A 27785-nucleotide genomic window follows, 5' to 3' on the forward strand; every position below is an offset into this window, starting at 1 on the left:
AATACACGTACGGTTCGCAGATCGTAGTTCGGAAAACAGTCTAAAACTTTTATAATATTAGAATTCTCTGTTAATTAACCCTGTCATATTTTTTATAATAAAAGTACCCTTCTCAATCTTTTCGTAAATCTTTTCAGTCTTTCCTCTCCTATTCTTTGAAAATGTTCCCGCCGAACTACCTGTCTAACTTCAATATATACTAATATAGATTGCTGATATACTCAGATCATCCCACTAATTCCATCTCCACCCCCTTAATTTTTATGTGTACATCATCATTCTTATTTAAATATCAAATGTCTTTTGCCACCATTCTTAGTTTCTTTTTTTTTGTGATTTAGAGTTCTTGATGACTTCGGCCATAAAAGTGATGAATAGCAGCGGCAATGTTTCTGATATCAAATTATTTCCTAAAGCTGCATTGGTATTCATTTCATATACATTTTGTACCAACTTTATCGTGTTTTTTTCCTCACTCACAAAATTTGCCACAGTTTTTCCTGGGTGTACTATTGAAAGCCTTCCAAGTTCTAGAAATGATTCGAATAGTTTTCTTTTTTCCATAAGTGCCTTCTCTGTGATTTGCTTTATAGTAAATACGTGATTTTGGAAGTAGTTCTTCTGTTTTGTCTCAGTCTCTTTCCTATTATTTTCTCCAACACCTTCATAAGTGTGCTTAATACTGTGATACCACAATAGTTTTTATAATCATGTGCATTCCTTTTTGAATATAGGTACGATTAATACTTTTTCTCAGTTTACCTGCTGGTAGTTTTTCTTCTGTCCATTCCTCACGATACATAATACACTATATTTTAATCATTTTCGATGTTATTTTATCCCAACCAGATGCCATTTCATTTTTTAACTCTCATTGCGCTTATCTCTTTTCTCTTTTCTCCCTCCCCGTCTTGTACCAATTGTGTTGTTATTCTGTAATACCCCATCTTTCCATAATTTCATTTTCCTCCGTTAGCACTTCGCCCTTTCAGTTGTAATACTTTGTACATTCTCAAGAATTTGAGTATTCGATAGAATAATTTCTGGTTTTCTGCGATACGCTTTTTTATCTTTTCTCCAAATTTTTTCCACTGTTCATTTTTGGCAGCAATTATCATTTACTTTGATTTCTTTCTTTTTATTTGGTAATTGTTGTAACTTTGTTGAGTTTCTTTTTGTCGGATAGTTCGTACATACATATCTTTCTTCACCTTTACTTGCTTTTTGACCTCTTCCGTTCACCCCGTTGTGTCTATTTAAGCAGTCCCAATTATCATCTGTTTCCACTTTCCATGTTAATTCTATTACTTTCCACTTTCCTGTCCATTTCTCGCTCAAATTTCTCTGCTATCTCTCAATTTATACGTTTCAATCATATGATTTACTGTTTTCTGATTTCATGTGTGGTTTTGTTGTTTGCATTGTTCTTCGTACTCTCGTTTTCTTTTATATCGATCTTGTGTATATTTTCCATGCCTTGTTTTGCTTGGTAGTTTATAAATTCCATGTTATTTTTCCTTTGTTTCTGTTATTACTATGTAATCGTGACTTCAAGAATTTCTTGAAGGTTTCAATAATTAGTAACTGGTTAGATAAAGAAATAACGAAGTTTAGTGAAGCTACGACAACTATAATCTTTTAGCTACTCTAATTGATAACATTTAATAAATTAGAAATTGCCGAAGCACAAATTCCTTACAAGTTTCTTAGAAAAAGACTTTGCTTTTAAGGCTTTAGTGATTTTCTTTTTGCGTTATTTTGAATTGCAGAATACATATCCGAGATTTGGGGAAACAACATTGACTAATGCTGCAACAAGAAGGATAATGTTTTGATCATGTAGGCACCAACCTTGCCTTTAAATGTTTATAAAACGACATTGCATTATGACAGATCAATTTTTAATTACTCCGACATTTTTTGAAGAGTCTTCGTCTGCTTTGGGAATCAATCCTTAATATTGTAATGGTTTAATCATCTTAGGTTTTTATATCATTAAAAACCAATCCTGTTATGTCCCATTTAATCTTTGAAATTGCTTCTTCTACCATATTCTAATTTTTTATCTTGTAGAGTGTGGCCAAGGTACTCCTCGGTTATCGATTTACGTTTTACCTTTTTCTACTCTACACCAGTATATTTATTTTTCCTAATTGCTATTTATAACGTTGCTTTTTTTCTTGGATAAGTTTTATACATATTTATTAATAACTTATTTATACTCTAGTAAACTAATAAAGTTCATCTTTAGTAAAAATTTCTTTTTTTGTTTATATAGTGAAATCCAAATAAATTAATTTTGATATACTTTATTTTCAGGAACATCAACTAGACGTTCTATCGATGTAGGAAAACCTCGAAGGATAGCAGATTTACCAGAAAATTTGCTTATGTCAGGAATTAATTTACCAGGTACGTTTTATTTGCAAGAGAAAATGCAGTCTATTTAAATTTTCACTTTTTCGTTAAATTTGACACAGAACAAAACTCCAACACTTTCAATCTTTTCGAATATAATGTATAATTTTTAAACTCAGCCTCGATTTTTTTTGACAAGAACTCATGAAAGTGTAATCGTTGTTGGTATGGATGGACGGGCCGAAGGACGCGTTTGCTGTATAATTAATTGTCGGATTCTGCGTCTGATGTGAAAGCACGCGATCCCGTCCGACGTCAGGTTCGAAGTAGAGAACGATCCCTCATTTTTGCTTTCACGCGTTCGTCTGACAACGAAAACGAAGACAAAAAGGCGAAATCGCTCTCCCCCATAACCCAGTGACTCCGCGGCCGCGTAAACGAGTGAGTTACTGAGAGCGTCATTTTCCGGGCCATTACGTCTGGAATATCATCCGCGGACGTCGTTAACATCGTCCAAGAACGCGAATTAAATACTGGTAACGGGGATTGGAAAAAAATTAATGGCCATGCGGTCGTCTTTGCTTTCGCGATGTTGATTGATCGATGGCACGCTGCACTATAAAAGACGTGACTTTTAATTGCCACAGACTGGTTAAATTACATTCGTTCTTTAATGGTGATATTTAATAGTACCTATTCGTATAACAAATTCGTTTAACTACTTAAATTTACGACTGTTGCCTTGTATCTGAAATAAAACGGAACAAATTATAGGTTGGTATTAAATAGGTCAATAAAACGATGGTTATAAATCGTGATAAAAGAATGTCTTAAAATAATTAACAATATATGTAAGAATTTTATCTAGAATGTCATTAGCGTTAGTGAGATATCAAAAATGTCCCGCTCTAGTTAACTATCGCTACTAGTTCCCACTAAGTTTCAAATGGTTAACAATAGTATGTAGGTCTCCAGGTAGAAAATGAACGGAGACGATGAGGTAAGTCTGGGAAATTTGTGCGGTCGTTCTTCGGCAGCATCCGGTCAAACCACTGGGTGTGGGTGAACCCTGACATGGACTTTAGCTTCCGCATAGCGGTCGCAGTTCTGGGTCAATGATGTCAAACTAACTTATGGGGGGCCACGCAGAAATTAAAACAACCTTCTTACAAATTAGTAAACGTAAAGATAATTTTCTTTCAAAATCAACTTGTATAGGTTAAGAGCAAAGTTAAAACAACATAAGAAAGTATCACGGTGTTACTAATTTCACTAATAAAACAATATTTGTTGATGGTTAATAAGAAACAGAAGATTTTAGTCGTAAAAGTGTCGGGTACCGTTTGGTTCCCTGAAGCTAAATTGTCTACTAATTATCGATAGTAAACTCCTTTGACTTCGTTTCGTAATTATGCAAATTCGTTTTAGTGGGTGAACGAAGAAGTCGGTTGATTAGCGGGATGTGTGTTAATTCTGATGGTAAAAAAAGACTGCTTCCATTAGAAGTAGCCTCAGGTAATGACGCGACACGATGTAGTAGTAGTAACCTAAACGTTACCATTTGACGAGAAGATCTCCGTTGATTTATTAAATAGTTTTGTCGCCTCGGGGATTTAATTTCGTGAGATTACGTTTTAATTTTCTTAAATTAAGCGGAATTAAGTTGTGTATAAAGGAAATTAACGTCCGACCAGCTGTAATTATAGGAGAGCTGACACCGACTTTCATTTAATCGAGGCAAGATGCCGGAAGCCATTGATTTATAAACACAATTTAATCCGATGCGCATTTAATTTTTTTACATGTTGTATTAAAAAAAAATGACGTTTTGACCTATTGCTGTTAGGGAATTACAACAGACCATTGTCCGTCTAAATCAAAATTCGTGCGTCACGCGAATTCTTTTGCAATAACGATCGTCTCGACTTTGGCGGTTTAATCGTAACACAAATCGCGTTACGACCGAAATGGAATCGAAATTCTCGTTTACGAAATGGAAAGTCCGGGCACATTTGCATGGTATCAGGAGTAAAAGGCAAGATCCAAACCGCGCATAACTCTCCGCGTAATGAGCGATCTTAGGCATTGTGAAATCGCACCAAGAGAATTGAACTTGTTTTGAATTTCCGACTAGTATATTTTAACATTGCTCTTAATATGGTACCGCAAATACTTAAGTAACTTTTCCGGCACCTCCACCATATTTTCAATAAAAAATAATTGAGTAATTTTTATTGAAACTTTGTAAGTTTTCGGTTAACGAACTGAGTAAATTGACCATAATAACCGACGTAAATTGCCGGTATCAAATTTTGCCCATCTCCAATCTCCATATAGAATGGTATAACGGCCACAACAAAAGGGTCTTCGAACGTGGAAACAACAAAGCGAGGACGCGACAGGCGTCATTATCGCGCGTTTTCTGTTAGTACGATAAGATCAACGGCGAAATCGGCGTCAAAACGCGTCTGTTTTCTCACGGATCCTGCCCGTCCATTACCATAGATCGATCTGAGAGAATACGGCGACCAACCACCTGTTTGGGGCCTTTCTCCGGCCTGTTAGAGCGTTATCTGATAGGCCAATTTGCTGAGGCCAAGCGTCCACTCGTTTCCACGCAATTTCACTTTGTTCGCGTGAAGGCGGCATAAAATTATACGGAATTTATTCCCATTGTAGGTAGTATAGCAAAATTTGAGTGTATTAATTTCGTTTTTTTTTTTTTAATTTTAGGAACAACAGATCTAAATGGAAGACCAATTATTTTATGTTCAGCCGAATGTATATCAAGAGCGAATTGGAATAAATATGAAATCGCCAAACTCCTTCTTTATTACGCTTCGGTTGCAAGGTGAGATTTTTTACTAACAAACATTATTAAAGTGAAATATCCTATAAAAGCATTGAAATTGAATAGCAAATTTCCCTTTAAACATTCTTGCGAATGTATGAATGTTAAAAGACGATATGTATAAGACGTCGTAGGAATGCGACTTTCGAGGCATTTTACGGTCTTTCACCGCCCGAACGGGGCAAATTTATAATTATAGGCGAGGAGACATAGGGACACTTTGCGCGCCGCTTTGTTTATGGTTAATAGAACCGTATATGGATGTTACGGCGTTACCAGAGTCGTTTATAAAAATAAAACATTGTAAAAGGTGTAATGAAATAACCGATCGTGATCGTGTAGACCAGTGGTTCCCAAAGTGGTACCAAATACCTTAGGGATATAACGATGTTGTTAGAGATCGGCAGGAATTTAGGTCATTCAGGATTTCTGTTAAAGTGGAATTTCTTATGTATGTATTTTATATGTAAATTTTTTTTTGTTGTATTCAAATGGTACTGAATTTAAAATGATTGAATGATAGGGAAAAGAAGAGAAAATATAACAAAACTGGAACAATTAAAAACATTCTAAAAACGTTCATACATCTTGGGCCGTTTGTTAAAACCATTACGCTACCTTTTTCTATCCTGTGTATTCTTCGTGGGCAATAGTCTAGCCATCACCTCCTTCACGTTCTTCGTCCATGTTCTTTGAGGTCTTTCTCTTCTATGCTTTCTTAAAGAAATCCACCGTCAGATCATTTTTGGACATTTATTCTCACCCATTTTGTTCAAATGCCCATACCATGTCAACCTTTTCTTCTATAATCTTTTTACCTGCCACTATCTTCATCTGCGTTCATTATTTCTTTAATGGCGCTATTTGCTGGAATTTAGATAATTTACAGCTTCTACAGAGAGCGATTTCTAAGTCTTATTCCGGTCATACTTTTTTGAGAAAAGTTTACCAAGTTTCTTCTACTTCCAATTATAAATTGATATATTCTACGTAGTTCCTTATTGCTTTAAATCACCATATGCTGTTTAGCTTTTATATTGCTTTATGTCCTAGATTTCTATAAGTTATCTATAAGTTCTATAAGTCATATCGCTCTCAAAATTTTTAGTCTTACTAAATAAAGACCACAACATCAAAATGTTCTGTGTATGATCCCACCGCTAATTATTGTGGCATGGTCGTCTGCGAGCAGTAAAGTATATAAAAAGCAGTCAAAGATTTAACAGTTATGGTGTAATGAGCGTTTATGTCAGCTTTGGAAGAAGAACAGGCAACCAGGAAATTAACATTCTGGCGGTGAACAAGATCAAATTCTGCCTAATAAAAGTAAAATGATTGGTGACGTAAATTTAGATAGACCCAATTCCGCATAATAAGATATGAGATATTGTGTTGATTGGCAAAGTTTTGGGAAAAGTTTGAAATCTTATCAGTTAGGATTAACATCAAATATCGTTGTTTCGCTATTCTGCATAATATTATTCTGTTGTATTGATGAATATATCATGTTCAATATCTATAGAGATTGTTGATGTTCTTAGTAATACAAATAAATAAATAGATACAATTCTGTATTGATTGTCTATAACTTAATGACATAATTAAAAGTACGATTTTCTAGAAAAGTCTTAGCGTTGTTGCAGAACCATCGAAAAGCACGTGATTGTGGATGATAACAGTGTAATAACTGTTATCGCTGTTAAAATAAATGGATAGCGAAGAAAATTTGTTGTTAATTATTAAGCAATGCAATAAGGTTAATGGCTAAATAGAAACAGTAAATACTAATTTAAACCAGTTCCAATGTCGGAGTGAATTGAAGCCTTATATGCAACTGGGGTGTATATAGTACCTTGAAACTTGTAGCACCGATTTAACATTATATTAAATATATTTTTCATCGTTTTTTCTTTTTTCGATATTGAAGAATGAAAGCAGGAATTAATTTTTAGTCTGATTCAAATTAAATTGTACTACATATTTTGTGTTTATTTGTAACTTAAAGCTAGCATCAGTAATTGAAAATATTCATCAGTTGTTTCATTTTGTATTGAACGGCTCTTCTTAAATTCTTATATTAATGACTCTCGCTTTGAAGAGATGCGTGATCGTTTAATGCATTTACTTGCTTTATCCTTTAAATTGTTTGCTTCGATCACTATTTCTACTTGGGTACTAGGAGGGTTGATAACAATAGTAATACATCAAAAATTGCAACAATTAATGACCATTAAAGTATTATCTAAAAATATTAAGAATTTCAATTTCTGTGCAAAATTATCCGATTCAGTTTTCTTTCTTTGGAATCACGTATTTGAAATCATTTTCATTTGCACTTATTGTCTAATGAAACATGATGTTCAATTTTAATTCCGAATATTTTATCAACATTGTTAATGAAGCTATCACAACTGGATTTGTATTTGGTAGAGAAGGTCTACTAAGCATTTAAAGTAATATATAGAACGTATATTTTATTGTATATACCACAGCAAATTGTAGAGCATAAGAGAGTCAATGCTAACGAGTTTCTCGATGTATGCAATTATCAAAATTGTTACGGTGCCCTCGACAAAAAGTATGTACAGATTCGGTGCCTTGATAACGCAGAGTCGTTTTTTTTTAACATTTCGTAATAAACAGTTCAGTAGTCCCCATTAAATTAAGGATCATTTTTAACAATTGTGATTATAAAAAGAAATTGCTTAACAAAAATCTTCTCTATCTGTGTCATAAATATATTTAAAGAAACATTTAAAACTAATTAATAGGCATTTATTATTCTTTATCAGGTGGTATTTACAATTTATCAGTTATTTTACGTGGAACTTTTCATTGCTTAAAATACGGCTTTGTATAACAATAACAATAACTCTATGCCGAGTAACAAGTCTGAGATGTGTTGAAATACAACTGCATTTGCTCATAATACGCATCAAAACGTGGAACTTCACAATATCTCCCTAAGCACGAATGGAATCAAATCCGAATCAAACCAAATCTTATACAGTGGTAGATTATAGCAGCCATGTGCAACATTGAGACATTTATAAATTCCAGGAAACTCTACCTCAAGAAAGGCTGTCGAGGTAACACATTAAAAAGTGGCGTTTTTAAATTGTTCGGAATTATGGCAAAACACCATTATGACTGATTTCAGTTGATTTTGTAAAATTAAGACAGCCCATGCAGTTCTGATATATTGAAATGAATTGGAATTTTCAAAGGTGTACCGTTTTCATGAGAATATTTTTCTGTAATCGCATCCGCTCTTTGTTATTCAATGTGCACTCATAAAAGCCTTCCTCAAAACTATATTTCATGATTTACGCATGAATTAATATGTCGAGAGCTTAGCCACTACCTCTCTCGAGTGTGGCCATTTGCGATTTACTGATTAATTCAAATTTGGTTATTACGCATTAATTTTTCTGTTGAGGTTAGTCTTATCAATATCAGGCTGTGTACCTTTAAAAGGAACACTCATTGATATTCATTGTCAACTCATCACAAACAAGTCAACTCACGATGTATGTAAATATAACCAACCACCAAAAGATTTGTGTGAGATTAACTTTTTAAGATAAAAGCTCTGTTTTTCAGGAATCTTCTAAACGATCGAAACCAATATCTTGATATCGAATTTTCCCACTATTACAGTGATGAAGCTTTTATCATTAAAATTATTAGAAATTTTATATCCTAGAAACAATTAGTTGATAAAACCTTAAAAACAACTAGTTTTTGTAGGATAACTTTAAATATTGATTAAAATTTCATTAAATTTGCTTAAAAATGTCCTTTGATACGATTTTTGAAGTTACTGTTCACAAAATCAATAACAATGAAATGTGCAGAATAGAGTTTAAACTGTCATAACAAAGTTGTTTATGGAAAATAAGAAATTATTTATGATACACTAATCTGTCTTGAAATTGCTTTAAAATGTTTGTTATTTCTTTATAATATCTGAATTGGTTCTTGAGATACGATTTTTTTGTATTTCTGTTGCAAATAATGACTAAACAATGCTTGATGACACTTATATTGGATTTGTGGTCCAGATTTAAGTCAATCTATACGTTACGATTTATTCAAGGAAATTTATTAATTAATAAAATATATTTTCGTTAAATATAATGGAATATATTGCATAATAAATATATTGGAACAAACCACCAAATGATTACGTAATAATGTGTTTGTTGTTTCAATGCACAGAGATTCGTCAATTCAGCGTATGAAGTACATTGTTTGATAAACCATGTATATTTATGATGCATAATTCATGAATTCAATACAATTTTTCCTTTACTCTAAAGCGCAGTTAGATTATGACGGTAGTAAATAGCTGGTTAATTCAAAATTTGGTAATGTTTTATATAAATAAAGTTTGGAAATTGCTGTTGTAGAGGATTCGATGAAATGTTTTTATATTAAACAACCTATTAAAGGTTATTTTGTTGTGGAAATTTAATATTATCAATAAAATACTTTTTTTTGTTTCAGTTCTGAAAGATCAACGAAAGGTTTCACAATTTTATTACTATCCGAAACTGAAGACTACAACAAAGCTTTAGAACTTCTCGATAAAGCGGCCATTATATTGGGAAACCACGTAAAAATCTCGCAAACTTTAGTATGGAGGCCGGGGGTAGAACGTCAGTATTTCTCATCTAGTCGCAACCAGGTATACCTCAATAAATCATCATTTCAAAAGAACCGTTTTAGACCGTTTCTTTTCTTTTCGCGTAAAAACCGAGTTTTCTAAGGATGGCGCGAACGCGATTGCGTTTTACTCGCCGTCCAGGTATGTGTGTCAAGCCGTATAAGATCTCGGGGACTCTGAGGCCTCCCCAATGGGTCATTTAAGAGGTCCAATTAGAAAGTAAGTCTCGCAGAACTAATCCGTCCATAACAGATACCCGACGACAATGGGCGGAGGACTCAGAGAAGAGGTAAAAGTTCCTCTCGCCGTTCCTCTTGGAATTGCAACGACAATCGCGGGCGCTGCATCTCATTTCTAAACCAACATTTTTTAATAAAATCTAATAAAAGAATGAAAATTGAATGATAAGTTTAAATAATTCATAAGAGCCTAATAAGTTATAATAATACGGCGCCAGTATCTCATTTGCAAACGAGGAAACTCTTACATTTCCCGTCACGGCCGTAAAATTGCACGCGCTCGGCCCCTGAATTAATCCACCGACGACAACGACTGTTAATGGCGTATTAACTTTTGTCGTATATACACGATAAATCCGCCACGAGGAAATCGTTACGAGAGGCCGGAGTTGCAAACTTTACGGCTAACACCACGGCCCGTGACACGGACACAGTGTTTGTCGGTGTCGGCGCGTGCGAAAAGTATCGCTTCCTGTACACGTTCGATTCAGAGAGTTTCGCCCGACAAGTTCTTGTTCCGTCGAATGCCATAATTTCCCCTATTTTTTCGCGATATAGAACCGAAGCGAGATAGAACGAAACGATGTTAAGGGAACGATGTGTTTGGGAACGCGATAAGTTTCCGAATAAACACGACCGGGATCTATGTGGGTCACTTCCCCGTTCTTACTTTATTTTTTCTGTTAGGTGGTTGTCTTATCAGACGAAGAATCCATGTCGAAATACATCAGTAAGGATCAGGCTCCGGCCATTTGCGGTGGAAATTACAATCACGATCAATTGGAATGGGTGGAATTTTTCAAGCAATTGGAACCTTTTTTGGAAACTTGTAGATTAGCTGGAAGAGCTTTACTTTCGGTGTTATCACATTTGAGGAACGATTCTAGACCTGTTGTAATAACCAGACGATCATTAAATCATCAAACAAGGTAATTCTCATTTTATTTTAATTTAATTGGATTAAGTAAGTTTCGGATTGAGTCATAATTAAAGAATTCGAATGATTAAAAATTACTAATCGATGAGTTTTTTTAGTTTAATAGATTTAATTTAATTTATAATTTTAAAAGACATCGTGCGTGCGAGTTGTTCGTTTAGTTACTATTAAACTAACAACGTTCCGTTATGTACGGAAACGATGTTCGGAAAATGTAAGTGCTTGTTCGGTTTTTCCGGGGCCGTACGGGTCGTGGTTCACTCTCACTGAACTTTGCTGAGAGCGAATGCAACGCGAAGTATCTTTGACTATTATTAATAGTGGATGTCATGTTTACTTTACGTATTAGGCGATGATCCTTATTGCAAACCACACCAAGTGTGACGGCATTCGACGTTTAGTATTTACGTAATTTACTTTAACAATAAGCTGTACTTTGGGTAATTCGAAACGTACAAGACTTCCTTTACAGAAGAAGTCAATTTAAAAGTCATTAATAAATCGTTTTTTTTTGTGCATTTATTTGCAGGTAAATTTTTATTGTTATGTTTTAGTCAAAATTTGTACCTACATTAAATAGTAATGACGACAAAAATTATCAGTGTAAGCAACAAAAATCAAACAAATATTCGTTCTTATCTTGTTTACCGCGTCCGGTTCGTTTATGTGTACCCATTAGCAAATTTTGTTTTAATCATCATCCGCCCTACTCCTTATTTCAAATTCCAGGCTCATCCATAACGCTATTCAGTTGGAAGCCGTCCAAGAACTCCGTCGAGACGGTCACGCGACCCTCACAAGCCTAGAAGAGAGGACGCAATGGTTGTCCGGAAGTATGGATGTCCAAAAGGCCGCCACGTTCGCCGCTGAATCTTTTTCGAGCGTGAACAGGGTAGTGAAAAGGCTCGAACAACTCTCGCAAGAGCGGAAAGAAAGGATCAAAGAACTGGAGAAGATAAGGTCCCTAGAGAAGGAGATCGGGGAGGTGAGTGTTTGTCCGTATTTGGGATGGTAATAATACGCGGAAAATGACAAAGTACGCCGCCAAGTGCTCACCTGTAATTAAACGCACGTTTTCCATGGGAATAGATTTATAGATATATTCGGCTGGGAGGGAATGGAATGAAGCGGCGTTTCATGTCTCAGATCGGTGTCTTTATTATTTTTTTTTATGGTTTATTATACCGTTAAGTACAGACGATATTGTATAAAGCACATTGTGTTTCAAAACTTGTGCTAAAATTTTATTCCAACTTAAACAATCTAAAACACCCTGCTTTCTTCTTATCATGATATCGTTAGCATTAAATTCATAACCAAGTTAAAAAAATGATTTCCGTTAAGTTGTAACTTTAGAATTTCCAATAGAAGTTATCACCATCTCATATATCCACTATACCGCCAGTATAAGATAAGCGAACAATTCATAACGAGGCGTTTCATTGAAGATTTGCATTCCGAGTTCAAAGACCTGCAATTTTTACGTTGTGCAGAGAGGCAGATATCGGGAATAAACGTTGTAACGTTTATGGGTCGCCCTATTGAATTCTATTGTACCCGTCCGAGTTACATAACTCGACCAGGTTTATTTGCGTACGATTATCCGGAACGAGATTAAGTTATCGCGAAATGCATACTGTGCCGCCAATAAAGTTGTTAAAAGAAAAAAAATAAAAGACAAACCTAAACAATCGATTCATTATTCTTACAACATTTTTCTTAAAACATTCTCTGCCGCGTTTTCAAACAGGTGTCTTTTATTGTATGTAGATAAAACGTTATGATAAAGTTCACGACCTTCGAACAACTACCTGTACACGCAAACGTCGCAAGCAATTAGGTGACGCAACAAAAACCGGGTGCATGCGCGAGTTTTTAATTAGTTCTAAATATACTTAGAATTAGAAATTTTTTTGTGTGTATTCCATTTACTCGAGCGTGAATCTTTATCCGGCTCTCGAGGACTTCTGCAATTCAACATCTATACGTATATAAAATGTGTACATAGAAACTCACGTGATGCAAGGCCGGTGCGGATATTGTATGTCAAGCGGCAATAGAAAAAAATATACAAAAGAAGTATTGTTTAGCTATGTGAAACTGCAGGGCGCAGTAGTAGTTGTGAATTATTCGTTGGTGAAGTGCAATGGTTTTATTTCGTCAAAGGTGTTATGATTGAAAATTTAGAGAAGGTGAGTCCTTTTAATTATGTGTGCGAAGTTTGCCGCAAATTACATACGATTTTACATGTATAGTGTTCTAATTAAAACTAGAGAACCCCATACCCGATTCGAAATCTCTTTTGAAATCTACTAAAACGCCGAAATATCGCGAAAGTACACAAAAATTACTTTTTTTAGGCGGTGATAAATCGTAAACGATGTACTCTATCATCAAGATCTAGTTGTCATTCCATTCCCCATAGGTTTTTCTATCGAATTCACAAAATGTCCGATCTCAATTCTGTTCAGCTCGAGGTTGATACACGTATGAACATAATAAGAAATAATAATTTCAATTAAGTCGACTATAACTTATTAACGGTATGACGGATGTCAATGTTTTGTACTTCAATTGAAAGTACTACTTTTGCACCAACACTTTTTTTCTAAAACGTTCCCCATGGTTCAATTAACAACAACATGTAAAACCATGATTTCATCTAATTTTCACCTTTTTGAATTTTTCTTGATATTTATGCACCTGAGAGCAAAAATATATTGACAATATTGTTAAGAATTAAGTTTGCTACAACTGTATACTAATACTTTTTTTTAAAACGTTCCGAATTCCGTGGTCCACCAACAATAAAATGTAAAACCATGATTTCATCTAATTTTCACATATTCAAACTTTACCCGATATTTATGCATCTGAATGCAAAGGTGTATGTTTTACGTATTTTACGTCGCGGTATCGTTGGTGAGGAGATCTCTATTTAAAATAATACGCCAAGATTGGAACTTTCACGATATTTATGCATTTGAGTGCAAAAGTGTAAAGAGTAATATGTTAAGAATGAAATTTGTGACAACTTTTCTTCTAAATCGTTGTGAATCCCATGCTGTACCAACAACAAGATGTAAAACCACGATTTCATCTAATTTTTGCCTTTTCGAACTGTTACTCAATAATTATGCATCTGAAAGCAAAAGTGTAAAACAGCAATATTGTTAAGAATTAAGTTTGCTACAACTTTTATACTAAAACTGGTGTTCTAAAACGTTCCGAATCCCGTGGTTTACCAACAACAAGATGTAAAACCATGATTTCATCTAATTTTCACATATTGTAAAACTACGTTTTATTTCATTATCACCTATTCGATTTTTTCTCGATATTTATGTATCTGAGAGCAAGTGTGAGCAATATTGTTATGTTAATAATAAATGGAAAAGAATCTTGGTCGTTACAATATAATAAATGTATATAATCTTGGGAATCGACCAGTGCAAGAGAATTAAATCAAAAGTTGTTCTTTTTCTTTTAACCAAGCTTTCAGAACAAAATTTATTCCTTCTTCAGGGTACAAAAATGGGCGCATAAAAAGCCAAATACATAATAACGCCAGCCTGGATACTCAGTTTAACACTTCAATTACTCAAAAAATATTATAATAAACAAGTACATTATTAAAGTTATAAAAAATAAACAAACAATAACGTTAAATTACAGATTAAAATTGACCGTAAAACGACTAAATTATAAAATTCGGCACGAGCCACGTTAAAAAACCTAGGTTTTTTAACTTTTATGCTTTTTATTTATAGTTAATTTCCATTTTCTTACCCTGAAGAAGGAATAAATTTTGTTCCGAAAACTTGATTAAAAGAAAAAGGATAACTTTTGTTTTAATTCCCTTGCACTGGTCGATTCCCAAGATTATCTAAATTTGTTAACAATAAAGTTTCTTACAACTTTTATACTAAAACTTTTTTTCTATAACGTTCTGAACCCGTGTTTAGCTAACTAAATTAATTTTTTTCGAGATCGGGCATTTTGTAATTTCGATAGAAGAATCTATGGCGAGTCGAACAAAGTATACATAGTTTACGAGTTATGACCACCTAAAACAAGTAATTTTTGTGTTATTTCTTGAAGATATTTCGAATCGGACATTTCCACTTTTGTATTGGCTTTCGAATAAGATATATTTCGTCAAAATCCAACTACTATCAAAATATTATACATGTATTTAATTGGGGACAAACTTTGTATAGGTACTTTAATTGGTTTCAATTTCCGAAAGTGTTTTGACGAAATGCATCCACATCACTATTAATTTCCCAAGAAAGATTAGCTTTCTATAAGTTCCCCTATAATCAAATAATAATAGTAAAACATTTTTTTTTTAATTTTATCTTTCAATATAACGTCCCAATATAGTCGTAACACTTCTTGACACGGCTGTTATTCGATTGATCTTGCGTTTCCTCCCGCTTTCACCTATAACATGGATATTATCGATCAAAGTACCAATTTGTCAGAGGGAATCGAGTCGCATGCCCACATCGCTATGATTAAGCGCCTCACATGTCACCGAGGAATGGTCCTGTTAAATTACAGACATTGTGGGCGACAATTAATAATCTCACAAAGACGTATCCAATGACATTCGTTTTCCTTCAAGCGGCGTACACATCGCGAGCAAGCCATACGTCGTTAACTGAAAATTTATCTAATAACGAAATAGATTTAGAGATTCTTAGTTTGGATGTAACTTTAACACCTTAAAACGTAAATCATTTGCGAGTGGACTTTCGAATGCCACGCGAAAACGCTTAAGTTATTAATGCGCTAACGCCACTGAAACATGAGCACTTCTTCGACTAGCATGCAATTTAAACCAGAAATCGTACACGAGGTCATGGGAAATCTCCAATGGATGGGTGAGGCGTTACTCTTCCATTATAATTGGCAACTCAAAATTACTTGAAAATTGTATCATAATTAAAAAAAGAATAAAAACGTAAAGAATATTTGTAAAAGTTTTATGTTCGTTTAAGTATTACGGAATGACAGGTCACGTAAAAACTTTTTCCTGCACCCGAAACACAGTCAATTAAGGTCAGCTTCGAGCGAGAGCACACGAATCCTTCAATTGATCAGTGTGCCGCATTTTTTTTATCTGTTGAACACGCGCCTGCACTGTACCATTTTAATTACGATGCCATTTTTTGTCGTTCTTAGATGTGTTTCGTGGGAGTGCCCAGGTTTAGGTTTCTATTTTCTATTTCCCTACAGGCAAAGTGGAGTAATTACCGACGGCACACTTTTGCTTCCACTACTAGACGCCACTCGTTTTGCCACCGACAAATACCTCGTTTGTCATTTAGTTTTAGCCGGTATTGACAAATTTTAACTAACTATGTAAGAACATACTCGACCCTCTGTTCTGTCACTACAACTAAAGTGACGTAGGAATTAGCGTTTGAATAGGATATAAATCCCATTGTAACATCAGTTTATAATTGCGAATATGCTTCCTTATAACTGTTGTTTCTGCGTTTGTTTAGGTTCTTGCCTGGCTGAGAAATGTGGGTGAAGAATCCTTACGGATGCAAAGGATTATACTTAGGTCGGCAGGAGATGTAGCTACAATTAAAATTGCTGAGAAGGATTTCGAAAAATTTTACTTTGACGCCATGGTAAAAAGTTTAATTAGAACCACCGCTTAATTTTAACAAAACATTATTTATTTCAGAGACAATTAGAAAAAGGTCACGACTTAATTGAAGAAGCTGCCAACGTTCCTGATCCTAAAACAAAATACGTTATCGAAGGGATGCAAAACCTTAGAGTGTTCATAAGATCTTTTAGTGAAAGACTAGAAGAAACTAGGGAAAGTTTGGAAGATTGTTCTAGGTGTTTTCAGTTACTAGAATCCTGTAGTGATATTTTAGAAGACGACAATAAAGAACAAGAAGAATTTAAAAGAATGGCTTTTAAGTCGGGTAACGAAAAATTAATTCATATTTGCAAAAACGTTGCAAGCTGTGAGGCGCTTGAATCACTAAAACCATCCGATAAATTAGATCAAAGACAAGAAATTGAAGTTAACGCCACTAGTACCCCCATAAAATCTCAAAACACCCAAATTCGAAGACGATCCGTTAGTTCTTTAGCATTCATTTACAAATGTAATCATCACGCCGCTGGGGTTTCTTGTAATTGTTGCGAATCTGATATGGAAAACACTGTGTCTTATAAATTAAAAAAGAAATACATGCAAACTTTACAAAATTGTCCATGTAAAGAAAGTTTGGAAAGAAAAAACAGTGCAACATTAGATGGTATTAAAGAAGTTCGAGAAAGCGTCGAGAATATTTTGGAAAAATTAGATAAAGAAGATAGATGCGGTCGCTGTGATAGTGGAGTCTCCACCGCTGAAAACTCCGTTGGGGATGAAAGCATTTACAAGAAAAAATTGGAAAGGAGCTGTTCTTGTCAATATTTTAGGGAAAGTTGCGCCCTTTGTAGTACGAATAGTTCTAGTACAGGATCTAATCAAGATCACACAGAACACCAACAGGATAGTATTATTGAAGAGTGCAGTGATGGATTTGTAAAAAGGTAAATTAAAATTTTTATTTATTTTTATTTTTGAAAACCAATCACCATGGTTCACACCTACGCATAATTATAACGCAATTTCCCACTCATCGTTTATTATGACCCATAACCGTAACTCACGACGCCATAAACACATCACTGACCTTCAATGACGTTTATATTGACCGTGTAATTGCGAGAACCCTTCGCAGACTATTCGTTTTCATTCTTATTGCGATTTTACGATCTTTTGAAAATGTTTGCATTCTCTAAAACCTGTTCGTCACGTTTCAAAAAATTTTTGCTATAAAGTTTTATTTTTTTGTCTTGTAGTGGAAGCGATGATATCGAGGAGGAACACTTTGCTGAAGAAAGGAGAAAAGTGCCTCCAGTTCCGTCCAATAGCCACCTTCACTGCCACTCCTCCACGTTACATCTTCCTATGGATGGATTCGATCAAACGGATGATCCAAAAACGCAAAAGTAAGTTGTAACTTGGATTTTATTTGGTTTATAAAATTATGTACCAATTTTTTTAAGGGATTATTAATTAAATTGAATTTATGTTCGAATTAGTTTTGGTCAAACTAATTAAATAATAATAGGATAGAATGATAGAATAATAAAGGAGTGTTGTTGTTCGCATTTATTTTTGTTTTAATATTCAAAATATTCTAAAGATTCTTTAGCTTGTATTAAAAGGTAAAAGTTTGATGGGTCATGTATTAACAAGATCATTTTCATAGTTTTTTATCTTTTAATTTTTCTTAAATTTTAATAATATCCTTTTTGGGCAAACGGAAAATTAATAAGCCTTTTAGTAATTACTAGAAATCTTATCAAGTGTTATGTGATTAACATGATTTAATAGACTAAAAAATAATAATGCATTGTATTGTCAGTGATTACGCCTTGCTGTTGCTAGTTAGAATGCTACTAATTACTTAGATACTACATAAAAACAGCTAATTAAAAAGTAAATAATATCCTAACCCACACTTAATGGCAACAGTACGATAAATTGTTTAAAGCTCCACCAACAATTATTAAAGATCTAGATAGATACATAAATAAAACATAGTAGTTGGTCATTTTATCAAGTATTGGTGCCAACTTCAATGGATTTAGAACTACGTACTTAATTTCTTCTGCTTTATTTATGAGGAGTATATTAATTGAGATTCACTTCCTAATTGAGGAATTAGATGTTATTTCGCTTTTTTATTTCTTCTGTTGGGTTGTGAAAAGACAGTCTTACAGCTGCTTCAGATTAGGTTGCGTGTCTTAATAGATTACGCCGTGTAAGTGTTACATAGTTAGAGTAATGATAATTAAGTAAGTTAAAGGATGATTTAGTTAGAGATCAATTTAATTTACTAGAATTGGTTGTTACATCAACTCAAGAAAATATAACGAAGTCGTTTCTATATCTTTAATCGAGGAGAACAATATCGAATACAAGTATCAATCCCTGACTACCTACTCAAATGCAGAAATCTTATAGCACGATGACAATGTTTGCAACGATCGTATTTTAAGATGATCGCTATTATAATCACATGCCAAAATGAATTGTCGATAGAGCGGGTAGTTAATATGGATAATTGACCAAGAACTCGCCTTTAGTTACTTGTGATGTATTTGAACTTTAGTCTAATTTTGTTTCAACCTTAACAGTAATCAAAAGTCGACACGACATGGGATAACCCCCTTCTTTGTGCAGATACTTGATATTGTGCCTTACTTGTTGAGACATTTAGATGAATGTCACATTGGCAAACTATAACATATACACAAACCAATGACTTAATCTAGAAATTCTAATAGTAAACTCTCGGAATAGTAAGAGTTGAACTGCCATGTCGTGCAATTGCAGTACTTATAGTCTACTGGATGGAATGTTTAAATTGATTGCCATTTTGTTGTAGACACATCTAAATGCGGTTTAAATAACTATTGCTCACATAACATGACACCATAGGTGTTATTGCTTTGTTGTTGGTCCTGTTCAGTAACAGGACACTGTAGATTTGAGATGGGAAGAAAACGTCCAGTGGTGTGAAAACTGCCGGCTAAGCGATCATTCCATTGAACTACTTCGCCCAATCTAGCACCTACCTAAAACTTCTTTCAGCAATTCATGTAAAGTGCGAAATGTGGTAGTGCTTCTATGGCATAAAACATGCTCAACCGTCTCTGCTTCCTGCGCACATAGTCGGCATTCAACATTGTCGGTTAAACCTAACAAGTTAAGGTGTGCTTTTAATCGACAGTGCCCAGTAAAGATACTCATTAAAACTTTTATGCTTCTACGAGCAAGTCCTAAAGTGTTCCCGGGTTTGACAGTGGCAATGTTAATAAACACTTTAGCATGTCTTATTCCAGGAGAACTGGTCCACAGTAGGCGAAGTCTCTCTTCAGACTACAGTCCAATCCTATATCTGGCCATCGCAAATGATACACCAACAGCTTATCTTTTATCTAAGGGCTGGTTATCCAAATAGGGGTGTGAACTCCAGATGCTCTCTGTACGGTTCAATAGCTAGCTTGATGTAGACAAATCACACCACATATTTAATAACGTGTCATTCTGATGATAAGAATTTATTACACAGCATGCATAGACAGGCTTCATTGCTGAAAAGAATATGAACTCCAAGATGTGGCTGGTGAATTGACCTTTTTGTCAGTCACAGAACTGCACCCTATCAATCTATCTGTATCATCGCCATGATGTTCTTGGATAAAATGCACGCGATCTTGAAATATTTTTTAGCTAATATCCTGAATACGTTTCATTTACTGTCAGTTTAGCTAGTACGCTAGCTGCGGTTTGAATGATCTGTCATTCTTTAATAAAGATACTATCTATTGTTTTAAACCAATCTAGGAAACGACCAATGGTTAAATGATGTGTGCATGTGTGGGTGGTTGATATGGATCCCGTCTGTGATATTACTCGCTAGCTTTCCGTAACTCATGGATAAAAACCATTTCCACTCTTTCCTGAATTTTGTAAAGGATCATTGTTGTTGAAAATTGAAATAAATTGAAAATATACAACAATCAATATGTGATCGTGATTTAAAACTAGTTTGTTCTATGTTGTTAAATTACGCATCGAAGATACTCATAATGGTGATAGCGATATCGGAAGTATGTAGTAACTATCTACAGTAGGCCTCTAAAACGTTTGAACACAAATCCTTTGACAATTAGGAGAAAACATACATGTTAAAAAGGGAATATTCGGAGTGGTTCTGATCACGATAAGATTCTATGGCCTCTGTGGACATCTTTTGGTACTAGTGTCGGCCCCTCGCAAATCTTTTTGTATTATGGAAATCTATTTTATAATATCGTTCGGTGTGGTAATGTTTTCTGATTGCTGATCCCTGTAACGGAGGAAAGTTATCCCTTGGTAGTGGCAATGCGTTCCGTTTTGAATAAATGATGTTAAGGAATACGAGAACAAGATGAACATTCTATTGAATCCAGACACCTACGGGATATTTAAAAAAAAATCTCTGGGATAAAATAGTTAGGACGATGAAGAACCTAATTAAATCGACAGATATTCCACCGCAGGAACAGAAAAGCCTGTTTGTACAAGAATCAATAGCACCAAGGACCTCTCAGTCGACCCAATGCGACCTATAAGATGCATCGCAAAGGTGTATCTTATAGCTGTCCAAGAATTAGGGTTCTCATTAATTGTGGCAAACAGTGTGGTGTGTAGTTATTACATTTAGAATCAAATTTCTATGTTAAATAAGAAAAGGAAAATTTATTTTGGAAACAATATCTAATCATCTACTATCTACTCTTTTGTACTAGGATAATTCATGGAAGATAGTAGCCGTGCCATCAGTATCTTCAGTATTTTGAATTATTCTATTTAAACGAAAACCACATACATATTTATAATATTGTCATTAATTATACAATTAATTCATTGGGTAACTATTTGTGCACTCACAACTAAATTGAAATAGAATTGGGTTGATTTAATTTTTTGTTAGAATTAGTGAAATGGTTGTTGAGAAAAGTTTTGATATCGCTTTAGTATTGAACCGCTTTAGTTAATTATCTAGTAACATAAATATATATAGTTTGCTATACCCACGAAGTTGTGTGTTCACCATGAAATCCCTAAGGTAATTCAAACAAAATATCCAACGCTCCAGTTAGCTGTTAGAAATATTGGTTATGTTAAGATTTATTCATGAGATTGCATGATCTATGAAGTACACGAATACAATACGTGTGATTAAAGGTTACACCATTTTCTGTATTTGCATGCTTATTAATGTATAGATAATTGAAAGACAAATAAGTAGTATCTCTAATAAACTAATAAATTAATCTTATTTGATAGAAGTATGTAATATAATTTACAACCGGTTGTCCAAAAAATGTTGTGCCCAACTTGGCCGCGATTTATCGTTGAATTTTATCAAATTCTCAAAAAGTCTACGATAAACCACGGTATACAAATAACTATTTGCTAAGAACACATTAACATTTAAATAATTATTACATTAAATAATTTTTTTACCATAGGACTCTGTTGTATATAATGCGAGAAATGATTCAAACCGAACAAGACTATGTAAAATCCCTCGACTATGTGATAGAAAATTATATCCCCGAATTACTTCGAGAAGATATTCCCCAAGCTTTAAGAGGTCAAAGGAACGTCGTCTTTGGAAATATCGAGAAAATTTACGAATTTCACAGTCAACACTTTCTCAGAGAACTCGAGCAATGCGAAAGACATCCTTTGAACGTCGGTCAAATCTTTTTGAAATATGATAAGAAATTTTATTTGTACGCACTCTATAACAAGAATAAACCAAAATCGGATTCTTTAATGTCCGAATATGGAAGTACTTTTTTCAAGGTAACAATTACTTAATTCTTTTCTTTACTAAACTTAATTTATTAATTTATTTTTTAGAGTAAACAAATTCAACTTGGTGATAAAATGGATTTAGCAAGTTATTTGTTAAAACCTGTTCAACGAATGGGAAAGTACGCCTTACTTTTACAACAATTAATGAAAGCGTGTCCTGAGTTACCACCTGGAGCTTCTGAAAGAGCCATCGCTGAACAAGATGATTTAAAACAAGCGGAGCAAATGGTTCGTTTTCAATTAAGACACGGAAACGATTTACTTGCAATGGATTCAATAAGAGAATGTGACGTAAATCTCAAGGAGCAAGGTAGATTATTACGACAAAACGAATTTATTGTTTGGGAGGGAAAGACTGGAAAGAAAAGCCTCAGACAGGTGTTTTTGTTTGAGGACTTAATACTGTTTAGTAAAGCTAGAAGGTTTCCTGATAGAAAGGTATTTTTTTTTTAAATTAAAATTTGTTTTAATTATTGAGATTAATTTTCTTTTTAGAACCTTGATTTGTACATATATAAAAACAGTATAAAATGTACCGACATAGGATTAACTGCGCGTATAGGTGAAAGTTCGACAAAATTTGAAATATGGTTTCGAAAAAGAAAACCAAACGATACTTATACTTTACAATCGAATTCCGAGGATATTAAAAAAGCTTGGTCTGAAGAATTATCGCAATTACTTTGGAAGCAAGCGATTAGAAATAGAGGTTGTTTCTATTTTCGTTTGATTTATGTTCTATTATTAATTTATTAATTTTTAGAAGTAAGAATGGCAGAAATGTCTTCTATGGGAATTGGAAATAAGCCATGTTTAGATATAAGACCAAGTGCGGACCAACATAAAGGTTCAAGACCTTAGGACAATACTAAGGTTCATTAAGGACCTACATTTGCCCTAAACCATTGGAGGGCTAAAGTTACAATAGATCTTATAGGTCGCGGTAACGAGAGGGGCCGCCCTCCTCAGCCCGGCAGCAATAATAATAATAATAATAAGTGCGGACCAAATAAACGATCGTTCAATTAGTGTTGCTCAGTTATGTAGAAGTAAGTTTAAAAAAAAATTATTGCATATTTAAAAAAAATTTAATAATAGAAATTTTAGCTGCGCCAAGATTTAGAAGTTCTGTATCTGGATCTGGAACAGATTCTTGTAGAAGTTCAAAACGACCACACTCTGTAATATCAATGTCTAGTGTATCAACAAGCAGCAGTTCAGGGAGTTCAGCAGCTTCGAATAGTACAGCAGTGAGTCCAGGGGCTTTGCTATCGACTTCTTTCGATTCATGTCCCAGTCCAAAACCTTACCATAGATCAGGAACACTCAACAGTCAATGTTCAACAGGTACCTAAATAAAACAGCTTTCGATTTAATTTTTTTTTAATGTATTGTGTTATTAACTAATTCATCTGTGAATATTTGTTTCTTCCGCAATAATTTTCCTCCGCTTTAAAGAGTGTTCTAAGAGTGTTGTTTTTCTTCTCTAAATTTTATAGAAAGCGGAATCATCGCAGACATTTCCTTAGGTCCGGATGATTTATCGAACGAGAACCAACACAATTTACATTGGCCATTGGAGAAGTCCAATTCTCAACATTCGAGCGTTTCGCAAAAATCGGATGACACGCAAATTCCGAATTACGCAGAGGATACGACGATTAACGTTTAAGAAATAACACGAACTATAAATATACGCTTTTCGAATTTTTTGATACGCCCATTTTAGCGAATTGTACATACGATTTATATATAAATATATATATATGCAGAGTCTTTCGAGATATATCCATATCGAAAACTATTTTTATTACGTAATTTATTTTCCCACGCCTATTTATAAAAGAAAATAAAAATAAAATTTATTATAGATACAATTAAAAAAAAGACCACTAACAAGTTCACTTCACACATACAACTTAATTAATTAAATATTAATTATACAATAGAGTTTTTATTTAATTTTTACCACAAATTAATGTAACACATACAGCTTTAATCGTCATATTTTTCGTTTTATTATTTTTTTCGTGTTGTAGATATACATCAGGGACGCAATGTATAGATAAAAAGCAAAGTTATTAATTATTATCATTATTGTACATGTTACGCAAATCAAGGACCACGACATATTATGCGTATAAATGCAGTATTTATAATACTTAACGCGACAGTATAATATAGAGCATGTTGTTCTTTTAACTGCATTCTAGTTATTATGTACTAATAATGTTTTATTAATCATTATGGATCTTATTATTGTTTTTGTCCGAAAATAAAAATTAAAAAAAAAAGAAAATAAATCGTGTAGAGTTATGATCATAGAGTATATATGTTATTAATTAAAAATCTTATTATGTAAGAGCATGTATGATTTTTATATACTGTATCGAATATACATAGTCAATAAATATAAATATGTATAAAAAACTTCTTTTAATTCCAACTCAAATATTTAATAATACAATTAAAACGAAAACTCAAAAATACTGAGACTTTCTTTACCTTCCACAGAATATTTGATACAACTCCAATAGATGGCAATACCTTCCAATAACTTATATATAATTCAAAATGTTCATTATCCCGTTGTTCATATTGCTGTTAGATCACAAGCTGTTATTATCGAAAATCCGCAAATGAGTAATTTACGGGAGGCGATTTAGAGAGCGGTCAGAATTTGGCCATATTATCACTATTACAGTACAAAAGAGTCGTTAATAATGAAAGTATTACAATGAGCGGCGTTCAAATTCAGAATTGAATCGTAATTGTGCGCCCGCTGACGCGCGGAAAGTAATTAAATTCGTTTGTACGCGTACACCCCTCCCCGATTCGTAATAATAATAATAGTAATAACAGCGATGAGATTTCCGTTTATATCCCGTCCGTTATTAGATCTACATTTGGGCTATTCGCCAACTAGAAATTATTTCCAAATTGTTTTATCCATGAAATTGAACATATCATTTTCCGATTCACAATTTAATAGTTCATTGAGATTTTAAAAATTGGTTTGGGATTAGTTGTAGAGTTCCCCTTAGAAAATGTTGAACGTGTGATATTAAAGCTGTTGTTTCGGGGAAAACGCGTTTCTACCGTCCATAATCACGTTTCGAGATTTATACGAGACGTCCACCGCATAAATCATTCGAGAGATACGAAGAAATCTCGAAAAAATACGTTTATATATAAGCGGCGGTAGCGAGAAGGGGGTCTCGGTTTCCGTAATTGCCGCAGATCCGGCGGCGGTCGTGATGGATAAGGCCTCATTTCGTGTTAAATATTCAAAACCCAGGCGGCTCGACGTGAATTATGTGCCCGCCGTAAACGGAGAACCGACCAGAAATAGATGCGAAGATGCGAACGAGTTGCTGACGACTCACGAACGCGACCGACAGCATTTTTAAACATCTTCCTTGTCTTTGGAGCAAAAAACAACCAAACGAAGTTTTAGAATTTGCGAAAATTCGCTTCCCCGCCACCGGCTGGAGTGTTTTCAACCTTGCAACCTACCACCGCGTCTCTTTCCGCCAATTTTAATGCATAGCTAAGTATGCAGTTTGCTCGAAGGGTTGGCCTCAAAGGGGCAATACTGTTGCGCTTGGAAGCCAAAAACTCTGTGTACAGTTTTCTACTAAGAATTTGAAAGCTAGGAAAAATTGGACGCTGTGTTACAAGTAAATTTTAATCTTTCATAAATATGTCCCAACTTAGAAGTTAACTATAAGAATCTAATTTTATGATTGAATCAGTTTTTTGTTCTATTGTTTTTGCCTAATAAAACTGTGAACTACTATGAAAATGACAAATTAAGAAAATTGTTAATATTCGTTTTCAATGTTTCCTATTACAGTACAAGGTCGATAATCCGGCATCATAAAATTTTTCACACTGGCGGATTACCGAATGTGCCGGACGACTGCATATTATCGAGAAAAAGTTTTACTATAAGAGAAAACAAACAAAATAATGATAAATACTGTATTAAATCGTTTATTATTGGAAAGTAAATGTAAAATAGTTATAAAAAGAAATGATTATGTTATTTGTTAATGACGTATCATGATGTTAATGACTGTTTTTTGCAATAATAAATTTTATGGAGTATATTTTCTCTCAATTTCCTCAGTGTTAGTAGAATATCTGCAGATTGTTTATCGTCTTCGGCCGAAAAGATATTGAGATCAATATCATCAATCGCCTTTAATGCGACCTCAGATTTCACAGAGTTCACTTGAAGTTTGGAGGCAACCTCTTCTACATTACCATTGCCTGATTCGTTACTGATCACTTCATTTATTAATGTAATCATAATCTTCTGCAAACCAGTCGTCTATTTTTTAGCATAATCTTCAACTCTGTAATTGAGAGGTCGCCTTGTAAATCCCATTCACCTTCTACTTCATTGTTATTTAATGATGGCCACAATTTCTTCCAAGATGATTGTATTATTCTGTCAGGTACACTATACCAAGCCTCAGTCACGGTGAATCTTTTAAATTCATATTTTTTAACGTTTTAGCGACATCATCTTCTCGCAAAACAGCATTGACCAGGATTTTTTTTGTAATTAGTCTTTATCATTTGGATCACATTCTGGTCCATCGGCTGAAGCAGAGGTGTACAATTAGGAGGTAAAAAAGTGTTTGTATTAGAACATCTCTTGAAGCTAAATTTTCATTAGGCCCGTGTGCAGGTGCGTTGTCTAAAATAACAAGCGCTTTCGGCGGAAGATTTTTGCTCTTCAAAAAACGTCGTACTTCACTACATAATCATTATGAAACCTTTCTACGAATACTTCTTTGGTTACCTATACTTTGTTTTGGTTTTTGTATACGAGTAGAAGATCAGCATTTTTAAAAGCCCTAGGTGATGTCGTTTTCCCCACCAATAAAAGCTTGAGTTTATGCGTACCATTAGCATTGGCACTAGGCATAATCCTCTATCCTTGGCTACTTTCCTGTCTGATGCTTCTCGCTCTTCTCTGGAAACGTATGTTTTGTTTGGTAAAACTTTCCAGAACAATCCACTTTCATCGGCATTGCAGACTTGATCGGGAATTAAATTAACATCATGAACCTTTTTCCTGAACTGCTCGATAAATAGAGCAACAAGACAGCTTTTCTCCAGTTAAGGTCAATATTCTAATTCCATATGTTACCTTAAATTTTTGAAACCAGCCATCACTTGCTTTAAATTCCTTATTCTTATAGATTTTCCCGTAAAAAACCAAAGCTTTTTGTCGTATACTATCTCCCGTG

The 27785-nt window shown here is 34.1% G+C and overlaps 1 protein-coding gene across 5 annotated transcripts in view; it reads left to right on the forward strand.

Moving 5' to 3' along the window:
• Positions 1-24820, forward strand: part of LOC111426115 (puratrophin-1-like) — a 170086-nt gene extending 145266 nt beyond the window's left edge. For 4 of the 5 annotated variants that reach the window (XM_023060494.2, XM_023060484.2, XM_023060509.2 and 1 more), the window contains 15 exons: positions 2320-2412; positions 5092-5209; positions 9719-9899; positions 10805-11046; positions 11784-12039; positions 16571-16702; positions 16759-17627; positions 17940-18089; positions 22170-22509; positions 22567-22959; positions 23017-23230; positions 23285-23348; positions 23518-23570; positions 23620-23868; positions 24021-24820. In XM_023060494.2, coding sequence (XP_022916262.2) covers positions 2320-2412; positions 5092-5209; positions 9719-9899; positions 10805-11046; positions 11784-12039; positions 16571-16702; positions 16759-17627; positions 17940-18089; positions 22170-22509; positions 22567-22959; positions 23017-23230; positions 23285-23348; positions 23518-23570; positions 23620-23868; positions 24021-24193 — 3527 coding nt within the window. In that variant the 3' untranslated portion in view covers positions 24194-24820. The remainder of the gene's footprint in view (positions 1-2319; positions 2413-5091; positions 5210-9718; positions 9900-10804; positions 11047-11783; positions 12040-16570; positions 16703-16758; positions 17628-17939; positions 18090-22169; positions 22510-22566; positions 22960-23016; positions 23231-23284; positions 23349-23517; positions 23571-23619; positions 23869-24020) is intronic. The other variant, XM_023060502.2, reaches the window with a different exon arrangement.
• Positions 24821-27785: the final 2965 nt, after the last annotated feature.

Source organism: Onthophagus taurus, chromosome 2, assembly GCF_036711975.1.
Source record: "Onthophagus taurus isolate NC chromosome 2, IU_Otau_3.0, whole genome shotgun sequence".
NCBI lineage: Eukaryota > Metazoa > Arthropoda > Insecta > Coleoptera > Scarabaeidae > Onthophagus > Onthophagus taurus.